The sequence below is a fragment of the Coregonus clupeaformis genome, unplaced genomic scaffold (assembly GCF_020615455.1).
Source record: "Coregonus clupeaformis isolate EN_2021a unplaced genomic scaffold, ASM2061545v1 scaf1135, whole genome shotgun sequence".
In the NCBI taxonomy this organism is placed as follows: Eukaryota; Metazoa; Chordata; class Actinopteri; order Salmoniformes; family Salmonidae; genus Coregonus; species Coregonus clupeaformis.
Genome location: NW_025534589.1, coordinates 64572 through 89521, shown reverse-complemented (window position 1 = coordinate 89521; position 24950 = coordinate 64572). Strand labels below are relative to the sequence as shown.

General features: G+C 43.2%; 2 protein-coding genes across 5 annotated transcripts in view; both read right to left on the bottom strand.

Annotated features, from left to right (window-relative positions):
* Positions 1-14450, bottom strand: part of LOC121545102 (unconventional myosin-VI) — a 97661-nt gene extending 83211 nt beyond the window's left edge. For all 4 annotated transcript variants that reach the window (XR_006659342.1, XM_041855494.2, XM_045217586.1 and 1 more), the window contains exons 1-2: positions 14297-14450; positions 202-344 (exon numbers count right to left, since the gene is read on the bottom strand). Coding sequence is in view for 3 of the 4 variants with exons in the window: in XM_041855494.2 (XP_041711428.2) it covers positions 202-318 (117 nt within the window). In the remaining variant the exon portion in view is untranslated. The remainder of the gene's footprint in view (positions 1-201; positions 345-14296) is intronic.
* A 1214-nt stretch (positions 14451-15664) lies between these two features.
* On the bottom strand, positions 15665-20892 carry LOC121544414 (sentrin-specific protease 6). The gene is made up of 10 exons (XM_041854350.2): positions 20609-20892; positions 20397-20513; positions 20130-20252; positions 19943-20035; positions 17555-17949; positions 17372-17439; positions 17150-17217; positions 16836-16904; positions 16584-16734; positions 15665-16397 (listed from the first exon to the last, which is right to left on the bottom strand). The coding sequence occupies exons 1-10, from the start codon at positions 20686-20688 to the stop codon at positions 16260-16262; spliced, it is 1302 nt and encodes a 433-aa protein (XP_041710284.1). The 5' UTR covers positions 20689-20892; the 3' UTR covers positions 15665-16259.
* Positions 20893-24950: the final 4058 nt, after the last annotated feature.

The following is a 24950-nucleotide window of genomic DNA, read 5'->3' as shown; positions in this document are numbered from 1 at the left end:
TCCAAGTACATGCTGTTTTTTGTCATTTCCTTTCAATGTGTGTCCAATTAAGACCTCGACAACCAGGTGAGGGGAGTTCCTAAATAATCAATGACCTTAATTGATCAATCAAGTACAAGGGAGAAGCCAAAACCTGCATACACTCGGCCCTCCATGGAATGGGTTTGACACGTGTTCTAAACTGTGCCGAGTCTGACTGACCTTGCCCTTCTGGTTGAGTGGTTCGATGGTAAGGGCGTCAGCTCCAATGTCCACGATCATGCCCAGTTGAAATCCATTGGTGGGGTGGGGTGCCCACACTGGCTTCCCATCCTCCATGGCTAACCACAGCTACCCTGTGGGCTCTGCACAACATGGAGAGAGGAGAAGAGTCAGGAGGTAGAAGCCTGATGATATGCATGCCAACAACAAAATACTTCTACTGAATTTCCCCTTGTGGGGTAGTTTAATAAAGTATGAAGCTATCCATCTATCTATCTATCTACCTACAAGTCTACATTCTGTACATCCCTGATTGAATAAACATGCCATGCTCCATACTTCATTCAGATAAACAAGTATAGGCATATCAAATTGTATGGCAACATTCATCGAACCATGTAAGTGCGTGCAACCCTAGTGTGTGCTTGCTTTCCATTCCATTCCATTATCTTGTTATTCCCTTGATTGACAGATCCTGTAAAAGAGGATTTGCCATATCGAGAGGACAGGACCTAGTATATCTCCAGAGAGACTTGAGAGCAGAGCTTGGGTCGTTTTGACACCAGAAGCCAGCCAAAGGTGGTGACTTCGGAGGGGACTTCAGTAAACCTTTGTCTCACACAAACTGAAATAGTGTGTAATCAAGAATGAAGTGCGCTTTTTGCTTTCACTTTACATTAAGTTGGCCAAATAGTTATTGAGTGTCCCTCGTGCTGTTAACAATGGTGTATTTACACTAAATCAAGGACTAATGCTGAATATTTAGCTAATCATTTCTGGTCACCTAAATAGTTAGAGTTACTATTTGGCCTATTTTGAGACTATTTCTATCTAAAAAATGCTTTTAGTGAGTGAACTAGGTGAACTGAGGGAGCCAAGCATGTACTAGCTGTTAATGGTGGCATAACAATGACTTCCAACAACCCAACAACAGCACAGTCAGAACAGGAGCGTGAAATACGCCCTGTCACACCAGCCCCTAGAGGTTTAGTCTGTCACTGTGTGAGGGGTGATTGGCGATTTCCATTGAACAGGATCACTCAGTGATTGTTTTCATAGTTAGCAGCTTCCCAGACCAGACAGTGTGTGTGTGTGTGTGTGTGTGTGTGTGGGCTTGCTGGGCGTTTGGCGGTGACCCAGTTACAGCATGGACGCCTGGGAAATTCTTCCAATGCACTTGTTAATTATTCAGCTTACGCTTGGTCAATCACTTAGTGATCAGATGAACAATGCCCTGTTAGCTTGTGCATGGAGCTGAACTCAAAAGCAGACTAAGTTTAGGTCTACAGTAAATCTACTAATGTAGGTCCTATGAGTACGTGGACCGTATTAGGTCAGTTCTGTAGTTGGTTTGGCACAGGCAAAATCAATTTTGTTCCCAACATAGGGCTACAATGTGTCATCATTTGGCAGTGTCACCATGCAGTCTTACAATTACTTTCCAATGCTAGAGGAAGGAACAACTGTGTGCACCAGAGCCATTCATCAAAAATAGAAAGCAAAACATCCAAATAAAAACATCCAAACATGGATTGCCTTCGACATTCATACCCAATGCAAAACATCAACACGCACACCCAACACATGCGATAGTGCTGATAGCTGTACCGTACACTTTACCAGCCATTAATTGGTAATCCAATGGTGTAGGGTTCACATACTGAACAAACCCTTGGCTTGGCACAACTATCCAATTAGTTTGTGGGATTGAGGTAAAATGTCAGAGGGCAGAGATTGCAAAGTGCTGAGATGGCCTACATGACTGGCTCATTTAGCAACTTCTCTTCCTGGTAGCCTACTCCTGTCAGCAAATGGCCAGAGGGTTTCAAACCAATGACCTTACTGAAAGATAGACTGGCCTATATGTGGCATAATAGTTACTGTATTAGCATGTCTAGGCCTAATCATCTTTCAAAGCCATAGGCCTACCTGTACATTATGGAGATAAAGGCTATTAAAGGTTTAGGCCTACTGTTATATTTATTCTGGTCTGATGTCCTCTTTTGCAGATATTGGCCTAGCCCAGTGGTGGGCAATAATTTTGGCTCGAGGGCCACATCGGGATTTCAAAATTCAGCAGAGGGGCGCACAGTTTTTTCCAGAACGATTTGTTCGTCAAAAGCAATTTGTCAGTATCTGGTGTGACCACCATTTGCCTCATGCAGCGTGACATCTCCTTCGCATAGTTGATCAGGCTGTTGATTGGGGCCTGTGGAATGTTGTCCCACTCCTCGTCAATGGCTGTGTGAAGTTGCTGGATATTGGCGGGAACTGGAACACGCTGTCGTACACGTCGATCCAGAGCATCCCCAACATGCTCAATTGGTGGCATGTCTGGTGAGTATGCAGGCCATGGTAGAACTGGGACATTTTCAGCTTCCAGAAATTGCGGCATGGGGCCGTGCATTATCATGCTGAAACATGAGGTGATGGTGGCGGATGAATGGCACGACAATGGGCCTCAGGATCTCGTCACGGTATCTCTGTGCATTCTAATTGCCATCGATAAAATGCAACCATGTTCGTTGTCCGTAGCTTATGCCTCACAACGTTGACATGAGCAAACCACTCACCCACACAACGCCATACATGCTGTCTGCCATCTGCCCGGTACAGTTGAAACCGGGATTCATCCATGAAGAGCACACTTCTCCAGCGTGTCAGTGGCCATCGAAAGGTGAGCATTTTCCCACTGAAGTCGGTTACATGTGCAAAACCAGTTTCATCAGCTGTCCGGATGGCTGGTCTCAGACGATCCCGCAGGTGAAGAAGCCAGATGTGGAGGTCCTGGGGTGGTGTGGTTATGTGTGATCTGCGGTTGTGAGGCCGGTTGGACGTACTGCCAAATTCTCTAAAATGACGTTGGAGGCGGCTTATGAAATGAATATTCAATTCTCTGGCAACAGCTCTGGTGGACCTTACTGCAGTCAGTATGTCAATTGCACGCTCCCTCAAAACCTGAGACATCTGTGGCATTGTGTTGTGCCCCCAGCACAAGGTGCACCTGTGTAATGATCATGCTGATTATCTTGGCAAAGGAGAATTGCTCACTAACAGGGATGTAAACAAATGTGTGCAAAAGGAATTGAGATAAATACACTTTTTGTGCATATGGAAAATGTCTGGGATATTTTATTTCAGCTCATGAAACATGGGACCAACACTTTACATGTTGCGTTTATATTTTTGTTCAGTATAGTTTTAGACGTTCAACATTAACATTTACGTCATTTAGCAGACGCTCTTATCCAGAGCGACTTACAGTAGTGAGTGCATACATTTTCATATTTGTTCGTACTGGTCCCCCGTGGGAATCGAACCCACAACCCTGGCGTTGCAAGTGCCATGCTCTACCAACTGAGTCTGGAGTGTTTTTTAACCCCCCCCACCCACCGGGCCAGATACTCAAACCTCCTTTGAAAAGCTTTGAAGAAACGACTGACTAAGATTAGTTTGTTGTTCTCTGAAAACATGGTCATTGGCACAACCAATTAATTATTTCCAGCAAACTAGATACGCCCCATTTCATTGCGTCACTCACTATCATTGATGAGAAACCATCAATGGGGAGAACATGAGCCTTATCATAAACTGATAGGGATAAAAAGGGAAACAAAGGCTACACTTCAAAACTGCCTTCATGTCAAAGTCCCAACCAATAAAGACAGGGTAATAGACGAGACAACAGGTGTGGCTACTGCCCTGCATTAGATGAAAAAGTGTGCTTGGGAAGGCTGGGTCAGTGTCCAGGTCAGTGAGCCATGAGATAAATCAGCCATAACTGGGATCTTGGAACTATGTATCTAAAATATGGAGCATAGCTTATTCAAACAAGGTTTGTATGCTGAAAATAGATATCCCTTAAATATTTTATAATATGTAAACCATACATGCTGTATACTTAAAAAGTCCACTGTACCACAAGGAGAACAAAATGTGAACGTTTGGTAAAAAATGTGATGTGCCCCATTGCCCTGCTTTAAATGACACTGACCTCATCTTTACAATGGCGTTCTTGTTAAAGTAAAAGGTTCACCCATTTTTTATGTGTATATTGTTTTTCTGCATCTCTGAGTGATGTTCTATCGATTCCCTGGGTCATTTAATGTTTTCATGTGTATCTGAGTTATTGGCGTTCAAACAGGCAGAAATCCGTCCGGTATGACGTAGCACTGAAAGTCACTCTCATTACACTGTAAGTTAATAGGAATACAGCTTTTAGATCGCAAAAACGTCCATCATACATGTCAGATTTTAATACTGGCAGATGTCATAACTAGGGAGGATGTCTTCTCTCGAATGAGCCTTTGATCATATTTTTGCGATATTCCTACCTCAAGAAATTTGTAATTTTATGGAGGGTCTAGCACATTTTTCCTATCAGTCTGCCTCTTTAGTCCAGGGTGCATTGCATGGTGCCGTTGCCTGAGATATTTGAGAAAGGAGATTGGATTCCTATGAATGAAGGAACATATAACGCCCCACCCAGCAGACTGTCGACCAATCGCGTTCACGTTGTCATGCTGAGTCACGCAGTTGCTAAGCTTCACGCAATCATCATGCAATCCCTTCTCAATGTGTGTGTGTATAGAGTATGTCGAGAAACGTGCCTATTTTCCTCGAAAGTACGAAATGTCACGATTCCAAAGCTATACGACATTACAGATAGCAAGTTTATTATCTCACATCTCGGAAAAGATTGGTAATGTTGTATTTCTTGTTGACGAAATTCGTGCTAATGTTGAGTTTTGAGCTAGCGCCCAATAGACTCCCATTCACACCATGAAGTAGAGCGCTCCTTGTCCCAGAATGCACCGCGCGGCCCACTGACTTAGCATGGGCAACGTTTCCCCATCTTCTCAAAAGTATATCTGCCGTTGTGAATGTCAGACTCTACTCTGTGAGGCACATCAATCAGCAGGTTGAACATGGTGAGATTGTAGACTCCTAAATTGAAAGTGCAGTTTGGCACCGAAGAAGATGGCAGCCGTTTTACTGCCCTCAAACCAATTGTTTTTTTGCGTTATTTGTAATTTATTCTGTACATAATGTTTCTGCCACCGTCTCTTATGACCAAAAAGAGCTTCTGGATATCAGGACAGCGATTACTCACCTCGTATTGGACGAAGATTATTTCTTCAACGAGTCGGACGCGAAGGATATCCTACAGACACCCGACAAGGCCCAAATCCCCGTCATTCGCATGAGAAAGAGACGGAGATATCGTGGACGTAGGTCGGGGTGCCTTGTAAGGATCCGACGGCGAGCGAGTAAACTGCCTCTTCCATCAATCCTATTAGCCAATGTTCAATCATTAGAAAATTAATTAGACGACATAAGATTACGGTTATCCTACCAACGGGACATTAAAAACTGTATTATCTTATGTTTCACTGAGTCGTAGCTGAACGACGACATGGATAACATACAGCTGGTGGGATATACGCTACATTGGCAGGATAGAACGGTTGACTCCGGTAAGACAAGGGGTGGCGGTCTGTGTATATTTGTAAACAACAGCTGATGCATAAAATCTAATACTAAGGAAGTCTCGAGGTTTTCCTCACCTGGGGTTGAGTATCTCATGATAAGCTGTAGACCACACTATTTACCAAGAGAGTTATCATCTATATTTTTCGTAGCTGTCTATTTACCACCACAAACCGATGCATGCACTAAGATTGCACTCAATGAGCTGTATAAGGCCATAAGTAAACAGGAAAACACTCATCCAGAGGCAGCGCTCCTAGTGGCCGGGGACTTTAATGCTGGGAAACTTAAATCCGTTCTACCTAATTTCTACCAGCATGTTAAATGTGCAACCAGAGGGGGAAAAACTCTAGACCACCTTTACTCCACACACAGAGACGCGTACAAAGCTCTCCCCCGCCCTCCATTTGGCAAATCTGACCATAACTCTATCCTCCTGATTCCTGCTTATAAGCAAAACCTAAAGCAGGAATCACCAGTGACTCGGTTAATAAGGAAGTGGTCAGATGACGCAGATGCTAAGCTACAGGACTGTTTTGCTAGCACAGACTGGAATATGTTTCGGGATTCTTCCGATAGCATTGAGGAGTACACCACAACAGTCACTGGCTTCATCAATAAATGTATCGATGACGTCGTCCCCACAGTGACCGTACGTACATACCCCAACCAGAAGCCATGGATTACAGGCAACATCTGCACTGAGCTAAAGGGTAGAGCTTCCGCTTTCAAGGAGAGGGACTCTAACCCGGACGCTTATAAGAAATCTCGCTATGCCCTCCAACGAACCATCAAACGTGCAAAGAGTCAATTAAGGACTAAGATTGAATCGTACTACACCGGCTCTGATGCTCGTCGGATGTGGCAGGGCTTGAAAACTATTACACACTACAAAGGGAAGCACAGCCGCGAGCTGCCCAGTGACACAAGCCTACCAGACGAGCTAAATCACTTCTATGCTCGCTTCGAGGCAAGCAACACTGAAGCATGCATGAGAGCATCAGCTGTTCCGGATGACTATTTGATCGAGCTCTCCGTAGCCGATGTGAGTAAGACTTTTAAGCAGGTCAATATTCACAAGGACGCAGGGCCTGACGGATTACCAGGACGTGTACTCAGAGCATGCGCTGACCAACTGGCAGATGTTTTTACTGATATTTTCAACATGTCCCTGACTGATTCTGTAATACCAACATGTTTCAAGCAGACCACCATAGTCACTGTGCCCAATAACACTAAGATAACCTGCTTAAATGACTACCGACCCTGTAGCCATGAAGTGCTTTGAAAGGCTGGTCATGGCTCACATCAACACCATTATCCCAGAAACCCTAGACCCACTCCAATTTGCATACCGCCCCAACACATCCACAGATGATGCAATATCTATTGCACTCCACACGGCCCTTTCCTAGCTGGACAAGAGGAACACCTACGTGAGAATGCTATTCAATGACTACAGCTCAGCGTTCAACACCATAGTGCCCTCAAAGCTCATCACTAAGCTAAGGACCCTGGGACTAAACACCTCCCTCTGCAACTGGATCCTGGACTTCCTGACGGCCCCCAGGTGGTAAGAGTAGGTAACAACACATCTGCCATGCTGATCCTCAACACGGGGGCCCCTCAGGGGTGCGTGCTCAGTCCCCTCCTGTACTCCCTGTTCACCCATGACTGCATGGCCAGGCACGACTCCAACACCATCATTAAGTTTGCCGACGACACAACAGTGTTAGGCCTGATCACCGACAATGATGAGACAGCCTATAGGGAGGAGGTCAGAGACCTGGCCGTGTGGTGCCAGGATAACAACCTCTCCCTCAACGTGATCAAGATAAAGGAGATGATTGTGGACTACAGAGAAAAAAAGAGTACTGAGCACGCCCCCATTCTCATCGACGGGGCTGTAGTGGAACAGGTTGAGAGCTTCAAGTTCCTTGGTGTCCACATCACCAACAAACTATCATGGACCAAACACACCAAGACATTGTGAAGAGGGCACGACAAAGCCTATTCCCCCTCAGGAGACTGAAAAGATTTGGCATGGGTCCTCAGATCCTCAAAAAGTTATACAGCTGCACCATCGAGAGCATTCTGACTGGTTGCATCACTGCCTGGTATGGCAACTGCTCGGCCTCCGACCGCAAGGCACTACAGAGGGTAGTGCGTACAGCCCAGTACATCCCTGGGGCCAAGCTTCCTGCCATCCAGGACCTCTATACCAGGCGGTGTCAGAGGAAGACCCTAAAAATGGTCAAAGACTCCAGCCACCCTAGTCATTGACTGTTCTCTCTGCTACCGCACGGCAAGCGGTACCAGAGCGCCAAGTCTAGGTCCAAAAAGCTTCTTAACAGATTCTACCCCCAAGCCATAAGACTCCTGAACAGCTAATCATGGCTACCCGGACTATTTGCATTGCCCCCCCACCCCAACGTCCTCTTTTACGCTGCTGCTACTCTGTTGATTATTAATGCATTTTCACTTTAACTCTACCGTCATGTACATATTACCTCAATTACCTCGACTAACCGGTGCCCCCGCACATTGACTCTGTACCAGTACCCCCTGTATATAACCTCCCTACTGTTATTTTATTTTACTGCTGCTCTTTAATTATTTGATTTTTAAATTTATTTTTCTTAAACTGCATTGTTGGTTAAGGGCTTGTAAGTAAGCATTTCACTGTTGTATTCAGCACATATGGCAAATAAAATTTGATGTGATTTGATTTTAGTTTGTTTAGGTGATTTTACAGCTAACTAGCTACTTCACATGCTGATATTGTCTTTGGTATTGTGTGCTAGCTAGCCAGCCAGCCCATAGAAAGCATTGCATTGGGTTTTTTGTAGTCGACTTGAGCTGCAACAGATTTCCACAACGATTTTCCATGTTGCTACCAACCTTATTAGAACGCCAAAATGAAACATTTGTTCACAGAAAATAGTGTTATTTAACACTGTAAATTAAAGGAATTAGTGGGTGGATTTTTCCTTTAACACTAGAACTGCTGGGCCTCGAGGGACCGCCCTTCAAGCTAATGAGCAGTCATTCCGACTGCAACATTCTAACAATGTAATTTCTACATTTCATACAGTGCATTTTGAGAGTATTCAGACTGCTTGACTTTTGTTACGTTACAGCCTTATTCTAAAATTGATTAAATTGTTTTTTCCCCCTCATCAATCTACACACAATACCAAAGCAAAAACAGGTTTGTAGAATTGTTTTCTAATAAAAAAAAAAAAACTGAAATAATCACATTTACGTAAGTATTCCAACCCTTTACTCAGTACTTTGTTGAAGCACCTTTGGCAGCGATTACAGCCTCAAGTCTTCTTGGGTATGACGCTACAAGCTTGGCACACCTGTATTTGGGGAGTTTCTCCCATTCTTCTCTGCAGATCCTCTCAAGCTCTGTCAGGTTGGATGGGGAGCGTCGCTGCACAGCTATTTTCAGGTCTTTCCAGAAATGTTCTGGCTGGGCCACTCAAGGACATTGAGACTTGTCCCAAAGCCACTCCTGTGTTGTCTTGGCTGTGTGCTTAGGGTCGTTGTCCTTTTGGAAGGTGAACTTTCACACCAGTCTGAGGTCCTGAGCACTCTGGAGTAGGTTTTCATCAAGGATCTCTTGGTACTTTGCTCCGTTCATCTTCCCGTCGATCCTGACTAGTCTCCCAGTCCCTGCTGCTAAAAAACATCCCCACAGCATGATGCTGCCACCACCATGCTTCACCGTAGGGATGGTGCCAGGTTTCCTCAATACGTGACGCTTGGCATTCAGGCCAAAGAGTTCAATTTTGGTTTCTTCAGTCCAGAGAATCTTGTTTCTCATGGTCCGAGAGTCCTTTAGGTGCCTTTTGGCAAACTCCAAGCGGGCTGTGATGTGCCTTTTACTGAGGAGTGGCTTCCGCCTGGCCACTCTACCATAAAGGCCTGATTAGTAGAGTGCTGCAGAGATGGTTGTCCTTCTGGAAGGTTATCCCATCTCCACAGAAGAACTCTGGAGCTCTGTCTGAGTGACCATCGGGTTCTTGGTCACCTCCCTGACCAAGGTCCTTCTCCCCTGATTGCTCAGTTTGGCCGGGCAGCCAGCTCTAGGAAGAGTCTTGGTGATTCCAAACTTCTTCCATTTAAGAATGATGGAGGCCACTGTGTTCTTGGGGACCTTCAATGCTGAAAAAATGTTTTGGTACTCTTCCCCAGATCTATGCCTCAACACAATCCTGTCTCAGAGCTCTATAGACAATTCCTTTGACTTCATGGCTTGGTTTTTGCTCTGACATGCACTGTCAACTGTGGGACCTTATATAGACAGGTGTGTGCCTTTCCAAATCATGTCCAATCAATTGAATTTACCACAGGTGGACTCCAATCAAGTTGTGGAAACATCTCAAGGATGATCAATGGAAACAGGATGCACAGGAGCTCAATTTCAAGTCTCATAGCAAAGGGTCTGAATAATTATCTAAATAAGGTAGTTTTTTTTATTTTTATAAATTTGCTAAAATTTCTAAAAACTAATTTTGCTTTCTCATTATGGGGTAGTGTGTAGATTGAGGAGGAATAAATACACTTTTATCCATTTTAGAATAAGGCTGTAACTTAACAAAATGTGGAAAAAGTCAAGGGGTCTGAATACTTTCCGAAAGCACTGTTTATGCTATAACATAAATTGTAATTTGGTTGTGTTTATGAAGGTCTTAGGTAACAGAATGAAATAATAATAGCATTTTCATTCGTTTGTTAATGTAGGCTATATGTAAAAACAAAAAAACACAAACATTCCAGTGTTCAATCAATTTTATTTGTGGAGTGTCTTTACAACTATGAAACAGAAAGCAAGTGTGTTGGAACGCGGTAACAGCTTATTTTTATAACGTCAAAATAAAATAAAAATACCCCAACCACCAAGTCGTATGATAAGCAAGACTCGCGGTGAAATGATGAAAACGTCAGTAGCCTAAACATCATTACAAGCACCAAATGTGCTCGATAAAGTGAAAATCAGCACAAAAGCAATAATGGCATTATAATGAATATAAGTGTTGATATGAGTCAAATAGTCAATTATTGTCCGTTCGTGCTTACATGGTGTGTGTCTTCACTCAATGGCATCAGTTAGAGCATGTCCATGTCACAAACAATGAAAGCTGTTGAGTGCATTGCTGATATATTTTGCTTGAGATGTAGGGTCTGCTCTCTCAGTGATTACATTTTGTGCTGATAATCGGCCCGTAGCATTGGCACCGGCTTGTTCTATCGAAACCGTGCAGTCTCTTCCCCTCTCCTGTCTCAACGTTTAATTTGGTGGGCGCGCGGGCACCTGCTCAGCTTGCACCGTTCTGGCTTGTTGCACGTAGGCCTTGGAGGTGTAGGTTCAGGCAGAGGCTCAGAATCAGAACAATAATCATCAGAAATGTCATGATTCATTTCTTCCCCACCATCTGAGTTGTTTTCATTCAGATTTTGTAGCACCGCTAACGCAGCATGTGCATCCATTCGTCTTGGTCTTCTTGCCATTGTAAATTACGCCGCTTTCACTGTGTACTCCAAGTAGGTCAGAGTAGACTGATAAGACTGCTTGGATTCGGTGGACTGATGTAGGGTACATACCATCGATATTATAATTAGAATGGATCAATACAAGAGAATGGCCCACCCTGTTCTTCATTCACAGTTGATGATTACATAATTATGCATTGGTCGCTTCCCCTCCCTCATCAACTCACCCATTCTCCCACTTTCTCCCCTATCATACTTTAACTTCATTTATTTAATCTGTTGTTATAAGTGTGAAATTAGTTTCGGTATAGAGTAGGTTCTGTTTAGAGGCAATTATCAGGGTGATTATCAACGGGAGACAGCACCTTCAACTATTGGGAGGAGCGGAGCAGGCCCTACCGTCGAGAGGGGGAAAAACATTCAAAGAAATTACACGCCCTCCTAAAACTGGTTATAACTCCAGTTCTGTTTGTGATATTAAGATTCTAACAATGACAGCGTGTTATATATACTTATTTAGGAAAAGTCAAGGACAGAGGGGGGCATGACTTTAAAAATGGCAGAGTAATACAAAATAATGAGTAGTCCAAATGACTGCTTTAGCGGTTCTAGTGTTAAGAGCTAATCAGGATGATGAACATGCCCAACATCAAAGTATTGTGTCAAGGCTGAGCCTGAACACAGAGCAGAGCAGGACCCTGTACTTTTTTTTAGTTAACCGAAGCCTAACTAGGCCTTATGTTATGACCGTCCAGAACTTACTGCTATCAAAACTAAATGTTTTACCCATTTTGGTAGACATACACTACTGGAGCAATGGCCATTCAAAGAGGGGGGGGGGTCTGCCTATCTGACAGATTCTGAGAAAGCAGGGGCGTCGCCAGGACACCTTCCCAAACCTCTGACTGATGGCCACTTGATGCTGACTGGACACAGTCACTTGAGGTCAACACTGAGAGAATACAAATTGATTACAAGAAACCCAAACAGATACAATTTCACAAACAATTTCAAACCTTGCTTACATTTGTATACCATCACATACACTAATATTGAGTTGCACCCTCTTTTGCCCTCAGAACAGCCTCAATTCATCGGGGCATGGACTACTGTTTTCTGAGCAAAATTCTTATTTTTATTTTTTTGGGCATAAGACTAAAAAAATATATATAAATCAGCGCCAAGTGATTTTAATTTTGGAAATCTGTTCCAAAGTATTCCCACGCATCGTGATAAGGACATGGTCTGTCCATATCACAAGAATTTCCCACAGTTCACTACTCCCATGTTTGATGACGTCAACAGGAAATATCACCAATAACTACAAAGACATCACATAACTGTAACATCCTTTGTGCCGTTTAAAGATTGACATAAACTCTCGCAGACTTCAACACCAAAGCAGCAGAGAGGGAGCATTTTTTATTAAACTTAAAAAACCACAAATGGCCACAATGTTCAACATCAGAAATGCAATGTTACAGCATTATAACATTGCATATAAAATTTAACATTTTAGTCATTTAGCAGACGTTCTTATCCAGAGCGACTTACAGTTAGTGAGTGCATACATTTTTCATACTGGCCCCCTGTGGGAATCGAACCCACAACCCTGGCGTTGCAAGCGCCATGCTCTACCAACTGAGCTACAGGAGGCCTTGAAAGGCAATGTCTGACATGTTGACAACTATCACATTAATCACAACAAACCAGCCACCTAATACAGGTCCCATATGGGTAGCTTTGAGTCTACATGTAATCCTCTTAAGGCTCCTAAGCCTGAACGGAAGAGAGATATTTGTCTGGCCTGTTGAAGTTTGTAAGGTGTGGTCAGCAGTCAGCCCATGAAGAGAAAAACAGTCTGATGAGGGGATGCAGACCCCAGTGCAGTAATGGGGGAGACCAAGGTTCATAGGTTAAGGAGGGTTTCCTGGAACACACAGAACCTCCTGCCTGCCTCAAGCTTCCTGTTCCCTCTATGGAAGAGAGGATATGGAAAATACATTGGAATATCTGCTGTAGCCTGACAGGATGTAGGGAAGAGGTGCTGGTGCGTCAGTGGTCAAGGCAACATTAGCCTACAACCTAAAGGAAGCCATTCCGGGCTTGTCAGATAGTAACTTGTTTTTTTCTTTGCGGGCATTCTAGCAAAATCTATTACTATATAGAACAGACAACATTAATTAAGCACATTATCCATGAGCCTAGTGCAGGGTGACCCAACTAGCGGACCGCGGGTTTAAACTGCTTGTTTTAGTCAAATATATCTGTTTGGGCTTCTTGCGATCAATTTGCAGTCTACAAATTATTTGTAATTATGTTCCGGCCCCCTGATCATCCGGTCAAGAAAGAAATCAGCCCCTGGCTGAATCTAGTTCATGATCCCTGGCTTAGTGCATAGGACTTACCTTCAGAACATAGCTACTTTGATGGTTAAACTCCGCTGTTGATAACAAGCCATAATTATTCCACTTTAATATTTTGTGATGCTTATTTTATGGCAACTGAAGCATCATGGCATGGCACTTTCATCAACAGTTACAGTAACAGCTACTTCATAGCTTTGTCAAACAATTGGATAAAACTAACTACCGTGTCTAATATGAATGTCATATGCACATACATTTTAACTTGACAGCTTTAGCCACATGTCGCCATATTTACCTAGTTAAATATGTAATTTATCAAACCAATGGCTACATTTACCGAACAATAGCAGGTAGGCTCGAGCTAGATAACTTTGTTATACCGTTATGAGCTAACTTAGAACCTTATTATAACATATGCAAATGACAGGCTTAGGTAGCTTCTGTAGCTATACCAGAGACAATTCCACTAAGACATTTTAGAGACATAATGCAACGCTAAATACAAATTAATGCGGATAATTTAAGTTACCTAGCTATATCAGTATTTTGACAAATAGTCACTGTATCTATCTCATTGGTATTGGCAAACTGCGATCGCTCCACCATCACATAACTAGCTAACGATAGCTAGCTCCCACTCTCGGTTAGCTAGCTACGCGCTAACAAGTGTAGCCTACAGGTTCTAGCTAGCTAGCTCGCTAAATGGTTTGCAAGATTAATTAAGAGGAACTTACAACAATGTATCCCTAAAATGATACTTCTGTATTCTTGATGTGTCTCAACGAAAAGCTGGTTCAAATTTCCGCATACAAAATATCCTTGACACAATATCCGAACTCTTTTATTTTGGTACTTGTCCACCCGCACTTCAGCAGCAGCCTACCAACAGCGGAGCAAACTGAAGTCCAGCTGGGAGGCAGAGATGACGTCACTGGGAATGCGCTTCTTTCCGGAGCAGTAACCATCATCATAATGATACCTGTAGCATAAAGCTTGAGAAGTTGTATTAGTTGCAGCATAACTTGATAGTACATACGAATACAGATGATCTAGTCTATGTTAAAGGATATTTATTCGCACTTGATACAGATAAAAGTAATGCAATTGTCATGAATTTCTACTTGTTTAATGTTTACAGCTATCAGATTGCTTTTGAATGATATTACGGTTTCCCCTTTTCCCCAGATGATCATGGGGAAAAGTACAGAGGGCAGATGATAGACTGATGCAAATTGGCATACTACATCACAATGGTTTCAATAAAGGTGTGTAAACTGCTAACTTCAGGCCTATAAATATTTGAGAGGCTGGTAATTTAACACTTTTTGAAGACATCACCTGAAGACAACCTATCCCTCATTGAAAACCTATAATGGGTTTTTGAATCTAATTAGGACATCTGATACCCATTGTATCACATTTCCCACAGGGAGAACGCATGTAAACGTGACATTAAATGTTTACATGTTTACTTTTTTGCTCATGTTATAATCCTGTCCTCAGTGTCCAGTTCACATGTCAAAGACACCAACTGCACACAATGTAGCACAATGCCAGTCCAACAGTAGTTCTGGGTAACTGACCACAAGGGTGAACCATTGGAGGAATTAACCTTTATCCAACCATATAATTGATTGAGATCAGTGAGAACATCTCATTGACAACAACCTGAGGAAGAGTGGCAGGGAAGAGTCAAATTAGCCAATTCGAGACTGAGGATAGGAAAGCGTAGTCTTTCAGGGAGGTACTGTGACATAACTGGAGAGTTGAGCTGTTACACTGAGGCTGAGCCAGAGGAACAGAGGACAATTTAATCAGATTAATAGAGCAGTACATCTGAGGCTGAGCTCCCATCAGCTCTGTTGAGCCCATAGACCAGGATGCAAGGGGAATCCCACAGCCAGAGATGGGCGTAACCAAGGGACAAGGCAGAGCACATGATGAAACTGCAGTTAAATCAATATCTCTCCTAAAGTGGGTTAGTCAATAGGAAATTAATAACAGCCCTAAAGTCTTGTTTATGCATAGGCAACTACCCGGTCCTTAAAATAACTGCTTTATAAAAAGGACCACCAAACAAGAATTGGTACATAAACATTCACTTTATTTTTCACTTACTTTCTTCTACTTCAAATGAAATGTAACAATGCTAGGCTGCTCGCTCAACAGATGGGCAATCCAACAAAGTGCCCCTCACAAATAATTCAAGCGCTACGAGAACTTAAGAGACATTCCAAAAGGTACAAAACAATGTATTACAACAATCTCATGTCTGACATTACATTTTTCAAACATAACAGGACATTAAGAATAAACCGGAACCCTTTATAGAACAAAGCTCCATCCTCACAGACATTCTCTATTTATATGCGATTTTAATCTGTGATGCGACAACTAAGGGAAGAATCATCACCATTCTATCAACCAATAAACCTGTAAACATAGCAAAACACAGATACTTAGTCACAAGTGCAGCTATGAAAAATTATTATGCCTTAAAAAATAAATAAAAAGGTGATATATATATATATATATATTTCACACACACAGTAACAATGCGATACAGAGTGAGGTAAAGGAACTAAATGTACTGTCACTCTGAGCCAGGTCCATTGGACCAAGGGAGACTAAATAACCCCACCAAATCAAATGATTGCGAATTTGATTGTGTTGAATAGTATATCCTTTTAATGAAGGTTATGAGTCATTTGTGTCCTCTTGTTGCTGTTGAATTTTGAGGACGAGCTTCCTGATATCTGCTCGCTTGCGCTTCACCCGCATCAGTGGAAACCATTCCTTTAGGTCCATGGGCGACTCAAAATCTTGTGGGGGATTCTAAATTCAACAAAAAAAAGACTTATTTGCATGGTAGAAGTCTCATTAGTGGGGCCAGGAGATTTTTCTAACCAGTATTTCTGTCCTGATCATATCACGTGGTCAGAAACAAATACACTGACGCGATTCATCCTATAGTAACCTATTTATTTTTGATGTACTGAAGTCAACAATGCATGTCCTCACCTGGAAGAAGCTCTCCACATATTGAAGCAGGTAAACGCCACAGTCGCTGTAGTTGTCCTGCTGAGGGACCTGGGGGTTTGAGCCCCTCATCGCATCTTTAGAGAAACTCCTCAGACTGCGTTTCCTCACCTCCCACTCAACCTCTAAGTATCTGCATTCACACACACGTCCAAACTCAGTCCGTACTACAGTAGCAAAGGAGTTGCTGACCCGATAGGTGGATAAACAGTAAATAGCAGTTTAAAATCTTACTCTTGCAGGATCTTCACGACCCCTGACCTCGCATGGCCTCCTAGGGAATCCATGATCAGGATACAAGGTCTGTTTTGAGGAAAAAACAAAAGATTGGATATGATCATAATTCAAGGTATTGCTCACCATGAGGACATTGTATGTACCACAAACTGATAAGATTTACCAAGAGAATGATCCTGGTGCCATCTAGTGACATGAGTGAATAACACTTTCTTGCAGGAATAATGTTTAACTAGTGTGAGAACTACAACAGTCTATAAGGCAGCTGTAAGGTAAAGGAGCAGGTTAAAACCCCAGCCCATGGAACTTACTGTTTACTGGTAGTGGGTTGGGAGGAGACATCAACACTGTCCTGCTGTTTACTCTCATTGCACTGGTCCTTGATAGGGAGAACGATTTTTAGAGTCATGAATTCAGATGTAACATTCTTCTTCTCTAATCACCCCCTCTGATAGTAGTATACTGTCAAAAGAACTAACATAGAAAACATAGAATATGCTGTCACAAAACATATTTTTTTTTAGATCCATTACCTGATTTGAATCCTGAACAGGAGAAAAGGCAAAGATATCCTTTTCTATTTCAGATCTGTTGCAATCATCTAAAACATAGGACACATGCTTCCAATTCTACAGTTGAGCTGTCATCACTAAATCCAATTCCATTTATAATGCAGAGTTAACAATCAACTAGACTGTATTCTCCTCCTCACACACCTGAGAGGAGCTGCTGCTTCTTTATCAGACCCAGACCATGGACCCCGGTGGTGGTGGGGCTCACACAGACCTCCTTCATGCCCGACCACAGCTCCTCTCCTCCCCCACCGTTTGAGCATACGCGCAGCCTCACCCCTATGGTGAGGTCGCAGTCTGAGGCTTCTGGGCCTGGCTGACCCCTGGTGCTGCTGCCGGGGGGGCTGAAAAACAGTGACATGGGGTTGGGGGAGGTGAAGTCCATCAGGAAGCACTTGTCCAGGTCGCTCTCTACTTCCTCCAACCAGGCTGGGAATGGGGAGTCTGGAGACAGCGGTTCCTGCTGCTGAAGGGACTGGGGCTCCTGCTGGAGGTCCTCTAAGCCAGGGAAGCAGATGACCGCCAGGAACCAGTGTGCCCTGGGGTGAAGAGGGTGTTTTAACATGGATGGAAAGAAGAGGTGAGAAGATGACTCAGGTAAACTAAACTTAAACATACAGCACCAGTCAAAAGTTTGGACACCTACTCATTCAAGGGTTTTAATTTATTTTTACTATTTTCTACATTTTAGAATAATAGTGAAGACATCAACACTATGAAATAACACATATGGAATAATGTAGTAACTATAAAAGTGTTAAACAAATCAAAATATATTTTAGATTCTTCAAAGTAGCCAGCCTTTGCCTTGATGACAGCTTTGAACCCTCTTGGCATTCTCTCAACCAGCTTCATGAGGTAGTCACCTGGAATGCATTTCAATTAACAGGTATGCCTTGTTAAAAGTTAATTTGTTGAATTTCTTTCATTCTTAATGCGTTTGAGCCAATCAGTTGTGTTGTGACAAGGTAGGGGTGGTATACAGAAGATAGCCCTATTTGGTAAAAGACCAAGTCCATATCATGGCAAGAACAGCTCAAATAAGCAAAGAGAAATGACAGTCCATCATTAATTTAAGACATGAAGGTCAGTCAATACGGAACATTTAAAAAACTTTACAAGTTTCATTAAGTGCAGTCACAAAAACCATCAAGCACTATGATGAAACTGGCTCTCATGAGGTCCGCCACAGGAAAGGAAGACCCAGAGTTACCTCTGCTGCAGAGGATAAGTTAATTAGTTACCAGCCTCAGAAATCGGCAATTAACTGCACCTCAGATTGCAGTTCAAGTAACAGACATCTCAACATCAACTGTTCAGAGGAGACTGTGTGAATCAGGCCTTCATTTTACATTTACATCATTTATCCAGAGCGACTTACAAATTGATGCATTCAACCACTTTTTTTTTATGGGGGGGGGTAGAAGGATTACTTTTATACTATCCCAGGTATTCCTTAAAGAGGTAGGTTTCAAGTGTCTCCAGAAGGTGGTCAGTGACTCCGCTGTCCTGGCGTCGTGGGAGAGCTTGTTCCACCATTGGGGTGCCAGAGCAGCGAATAGCTTTGACTGGGCTATTCATGGTCGAATTGCTGCAAAGAAACCATTACTAAAGGACACCAATAAGAAGAGACTTGCTTGGGAAAAGAAACACGAGCAATGGACATTAGACCGGTGGAAATAGGTCCTTTGGTCTGATGAGTCCAAATTTGAGATTTTTGGTTCCAACCGCCGTGTCTTTGTGAGACGCAGAGTAGGGGTACGGATGATCTCCGCATGTGTGGTTCCCACCGGGAAACATGGAGGTGGTGGTGTGATGGTGCTTTGCTGGTGACACTGTTAGTGATTTATTTAGAATTCAAGGCACACTTAAACAGCATGGCTACCACAGCATTCTGCAGTGATACGCCATCCCATCTGGCTTGCGCTTAGTGGGACTATCATTTGTTTTTCAACAGGACAATGACCTAACATACCTCCAGGATATGTAAGGGCTATTTGACCAAGAAGGAGAGTGATGAAGTGCTGCATCAGTTGAACTGGCCTCCACAATCACCCGACCTCAACCCAATTGAGATGGTTTGGGATGAGTTGGATAGTAGAGTGAAGGAAAAGCAGCCAACAAGTGCTCAGCATATGTGGGAACTCCTTCAAGACTGTTGGAAAAGCATTCCATGTGACTACCTCATGAAGCTGGTTGAGAGAATGCCAAGAGTGTGCAAAGCTGTCATCAAGGCAAAGGGTGGCTACTTTGAAGAATCTAAAATATATTTTGATTTGTTTAACACTTTTTTTGGTTACTACATGATTCCATATGTTTTGATGTCTTCACTATTATTCTACAATGTAGAAAATAGTTTAAAATAAAAAAACTTGAATGAGTAGGTGTGTCCAAACTTGACTGGTACTGTATATATGGGCATTTTCTTGACATTTGGGAGGAAAGCATACCTTAAATAAGATGCAAAGCAATATCATGACAATTTATGACAGAGTATATACTGTAATAGTACGCACGAGAGGCTTGACTCACGATTCATTTATGGGGACAAAGATGAAGTCCTTCTGGAAGAGGTCAACATTCCTGGTCCATGTTCTCACTCGGTTGTGTCTCCTTTTCTTCACACTAGAATGAACGGTTGGGGTTGAGTATAATTTTCCCACAGAGCTAGAACCTATTGGGCGCTGGTTAAGTACAGTCGGCATACTACAGTACTTACGGTAGGTCCTCAGAGTATGGGGTCTTCCCCTGCTCTGTCTGGGTGAGGCGCTTGTAAAAGAAGGAGCTGAACATGTGACTCCTGCTGGCATCCTCCTTTTTCAGCATTGCAGAGACCAAGTACCTTTACAAACAATGAAGTATAACGCAAAGCAAAATTAACCAACTTAATTCCATAGGAATGCGGATACTGAACATACACCAATGTTAACCCACTACAGTAACCACTGTGAGCAATGTAAAAGCAGATCATACAGATTGCACTCACTTCAGGTAAAAGTCAATGATGACATCATTCAAGAACTCTCCCTCGTTGAGACAGTGCAGGTCTTCATTGGTGACAGATATCCCCCCTCTGGCTGGAGGAGGGGGGTACAGTATTACCCTAGCAAGACGACAACCCAAACATCACAATGGGGTTAGCAGAGGTAGTCTATTTATCCCTTTAACAAGAGCACGAAGAAGGGAATTGTCATGCACCTCTTGACTGGCCCTTTGAAGGTTGATTCAATCTCCACTATTTCGTCATCATCCAAGACTTGTATTGGGGCAGGGGACATGCATTTTGGGGGAGAAGAGAAGCATGTTGGGGGAGAAGAGAAGCATGTTGGGGGAGAAGAGAAGCATGTTGGGGGAGAAGAGAAGCATGTTGGGGGAGAAGAGAAGCATGTTGGGGGAGAAGAGAAGCATGTTCGGGGAGGAGAGATGCATGTTGGGGGAGGAGAGATGCATGTTGGGGGAGGAGAGATGCATGTTGGGGGAGGAGAGATGCATGTTGGGGGAGGAGAGATGCATGTTGGGGGACGAGAGTGCTGTTGGGGAGGAGAGATGCATGTTGGGGGAGGAGAGATGCATGTTGGGGGAGGAGAGATGCATGTTGGGGGAGGAGAGATGCATGTTGGGGGAGGAGAGATGCATGTTGGGGGAGGAGAGATACATGTTAGGGGAGGAGAGATGCATGTTGGGGGAGGAGAGATGCATGTTGGGGGAGGAGAGATGCATGTTGGGGGAGGAGAGATGCATGTTGGGGGAGGAGAGATGCATGTTGGGGGAGGGGAGATCCTTGGTTGGGCAAAATAGATTTGTGGTGGGGCAAGAGAGATCAGTGGTGGGGTAAGAGAGATCAGTGGTGGGGTAAGAGAAATCAGTTGTGGGGCAAGAGAGATCAGTGGTGGGGCAGGTGCAATCCATCTTGGGGCAAGAGGCTTGGAAGATGGTGTCTGTGTACTTGAGCCACAAATGGAATCCAACAAATGCTGCTGAAACGCATCAGAGGGCTGAGGTTTAGGTGGACCTGAAATGGCCTGGGATACCTTCTGCAGAAATGATGAAGCTGGGTGAGGAGGAGATTTAGGTGGACATGCAATGGGCTCTAAAATCTGCTGCAGAGAGAAAAACAAACAGAGGACACGTCAAATAACCTGAGGAAGCATCAATGGATTTTATGTCTGTGGATGATGCTCCATTAAATGCCTAATGGTTTTCATTTATTAACTTTCCACCATGCCCCATCAGTAACATTACATGTTCAACATGCTTACCTTCTCTGGGGTTGGTTGGGAGGAATGCATCAGTATTTTGTTGGCCTCCACAAATGGCAATTGTACCGTGAAATCCTCAGGAGCATTATTTGCTCTGCCAATTTCTCTGAAAATGTTCTCCAGTTCAACTTTCTCCAGGTCAGACAGCGTATTCTCAAACACTAAGATTATGTAGCTCTCGCCGAGATCTGCCGAAAGATGACAACAAACTTCAGATTGATAGACTAAGGAATTAAGATTAAGTCAGCAGACTGAATTTACATTGGGGAGTCTACAGACGAAAATTCATACAGTACTGTATGCAAATCTACAGTATTAGAGTTCCCTTGGTCAGGCCTTTGAGAAGTGTTCTGTAATACTCACGTTGGCCCTTGCTGTCGTACCAGGCACCCCCGTTGGCTCGGGACATCTTGAGCAGAAGGCGGAGGCGCTGGGACTCCCCTGAGGTGGTCTTGAGGAAGAGGGCAGGCAAGCTTCGTGCATGGCACCACGCACAGCTGGCCAGACTATACGACCACAGCCGCACTGACATTATCAGATTAGGGATGGAAACATTTATTAAGGCCTTTACATACCTCAATGTTTTATCACTCACTTTTAACAGCTTCATCTCAGCTCTTGGCTGCTCATATATTCATCCCAGTGGAGGCTGCTGAGGGGAGGACGGCTCATAATAATGGCTGGAGTGGAGTGAATGGAATCAAACACATGGACACCATTTGTTTGATGTATTTGATACCATTCCACTAATTCCGCTACAGCCATTACCACGAGCCTGTCCTCCCCAATTAAGGTGCCACCAACCTCCTGTGGTTCATCCCAATAAGGCACAAATTCAGACTGAAGGGTTTTCTTACCTTGTTCATCGATCTGGATGTACTCTGCTGTAAACTGAAACAGAGTCAAATAAACTGAGTCAGAGGAATACTGGACAGTTTTCAATATTATACTGAAATGATAAAAATAAGCTTACGGTGACATGCTTGGGAGGCGTCCTTCGCATTGTCCCCACTCTCATACATCTGCAGACCACATCAATCCCCTCAGAAACGTAAGCAGATGTCCTTTTAGGAGGTGGTGATGTGGGATGATCCTGTTTGACTCTTCGCCGTTTTGTGGTGGGTTTGTCAGGGACCAACTTCCCAAACTGTTAAGGGAAGGATTAAAATAAATGAAAAACATGACATAACAGAGATGGTGTTAATAGCTATAAACAAAATCACATACATTAGGGTTGTATTTGGTGTGTACAGATAGTCAAGGGACATGTCACATTTGAGTGACCTAAGTCGTTTTACCAGTCAAGATTCTTATCAAAAATCCAATTGACCTTTGATCACTGACAGACTACTGCTACACAGCATTGAGTGTTTCTGATACCGGGTCTTTCATTCGCTTCTTCCTTGGTAGTCTGGTTTTGGAGTTGGCAAAGTAATTGATTGTGAAGTCATTGTCATCATCGACTGTCTCCACACTGCCACCAGAGGGCGTTGGTGAGGAGTGACTGGTCCCTGACGTTGGCGCACCAGAACTGACAGAGGTTTCTTCCTTGTCATCACCTGACAACACAACTACATGAAAACAATAAGCATTATGTCAAGGATTGGATTTACTCTGTACAGTAGGCTTCTTATGAAACGGCAGTCAAGTGAATAGCAATTTACCTGCAGGTTGCAGGAGAGAAGGATTTTTCTTGGATGATTCTTCTGTTTCTAGACATAGTGCGCCAATCCTATAATACATTTCTGACATGAGATTGACACAAGTGTTTGAAATCCTTAATTACCTTTTAAATAAGGGATCTCTCACCTTTGGGCATTATTCTGAAGCACTAAAGCAGGGGTAAACGCATGTTGGACGATTCTGCCTTGGACAACCACTCCTGGAGAGGGTACCTGGCTCACAAAGTAGTAGTCACTGCGGTTGAGGACTGGGCTGAAATGCACTGCTACAGACTGAGAGCTGTGGTGACAAAAAAAGAGTTTTCTAAAAGATGTGGCTTTTCAAAAGCAAAAGATAATTGTTAAACACAATGAGTTTGTAGCTAAGCAAACTAAATGTCATAGAAACACATACCTAGGCATCTTGCCAATTCCCAACATATTGAGTCCAATGGCATTTCCTTTGAGAGTTCTTTTCAAAGGTTTATTTGCACAACGTTTTTTCATTTGTCAGTCGGCAGTGCAGGCAGAACTGTTGGAAAATAAAACATATCCAATTGAGGAAATCCAAATCCATTAGTCACCCATCCATTACCCAGCCTACCCACAACACAACGGGAAGCATGAGAACTGCATTGCTAGGTTGCTACCAAAGTTAGGGGAAAAATGTATCATTTTTCACTGTCACCGAGGTCCTACTTGCAATGGTTAGCTTTAGCTAGCTTTCCTCTTTCATGTGGTACTATGTAACGTTAACTAGCTAGTTATTTTCAGACACACAAACAATGAACAACCAGACTCTCTTCGCAATATTAACTCAACTGGCGGCAAGTAGACGAATGTTATGTGAATTGAAATGCAAAACATCTTCCGTACTGGATAAACAAACCATGCTAGCGATAGTTCGCTAACACAAACTTTCAGACTTCGAAGCTAAAGCTAATTTAGTCAGCTAATCAGTTCGCTCGCTAATTTGATTTGAACGGGTTGTATTGCATACACAGTTATTATGGCTGGTTAACGTAACTTTTCATTAATCTAGCAAAATACTAGCCTTGTTTGATCCCAGAACACGTTTGTAATTCTGAAGATGACCGAAATGATTCGCATGCACACCTGTAACCACCTATCCATGGTGTCATCAAAATGTGAACGTTCAACATTGATTGGAGGCTGAGCCAATCAGCGCCTCAGATGCCTGTTCATCACATTGCAACAATGAGCACCCAATCCCACCCCATTTACTTTTTAGTTGAGATGCAGAAAAGTAGGCTGAGTACCAGTCTCTTCAGCTGACATTCAACGCTTGCCACGTTTTGTCATTGCCAAAGAGACTAGCCTTTCGGCATCTCAACGTTCACCATGAAGCCGTTTCGGCATCTCAACGTTCAACATGAAGCCGGATTTACTGGGCAGTTGCTGATTGCTAGTTGGAAACAACATTAATATTTTCCATGACAACGTAATGGAACATGGGGGGTGCGTGCAAATTTGGCGCAATATATAAATCGTTTTTTATGAACAACAACAAGCAATACTTATTTGTTATGCTCATTTAAGCATTTCACGGTAATGTCTACCTGTTGTATTCGGCGCATGTGGCAAATAAAATGTGATTTG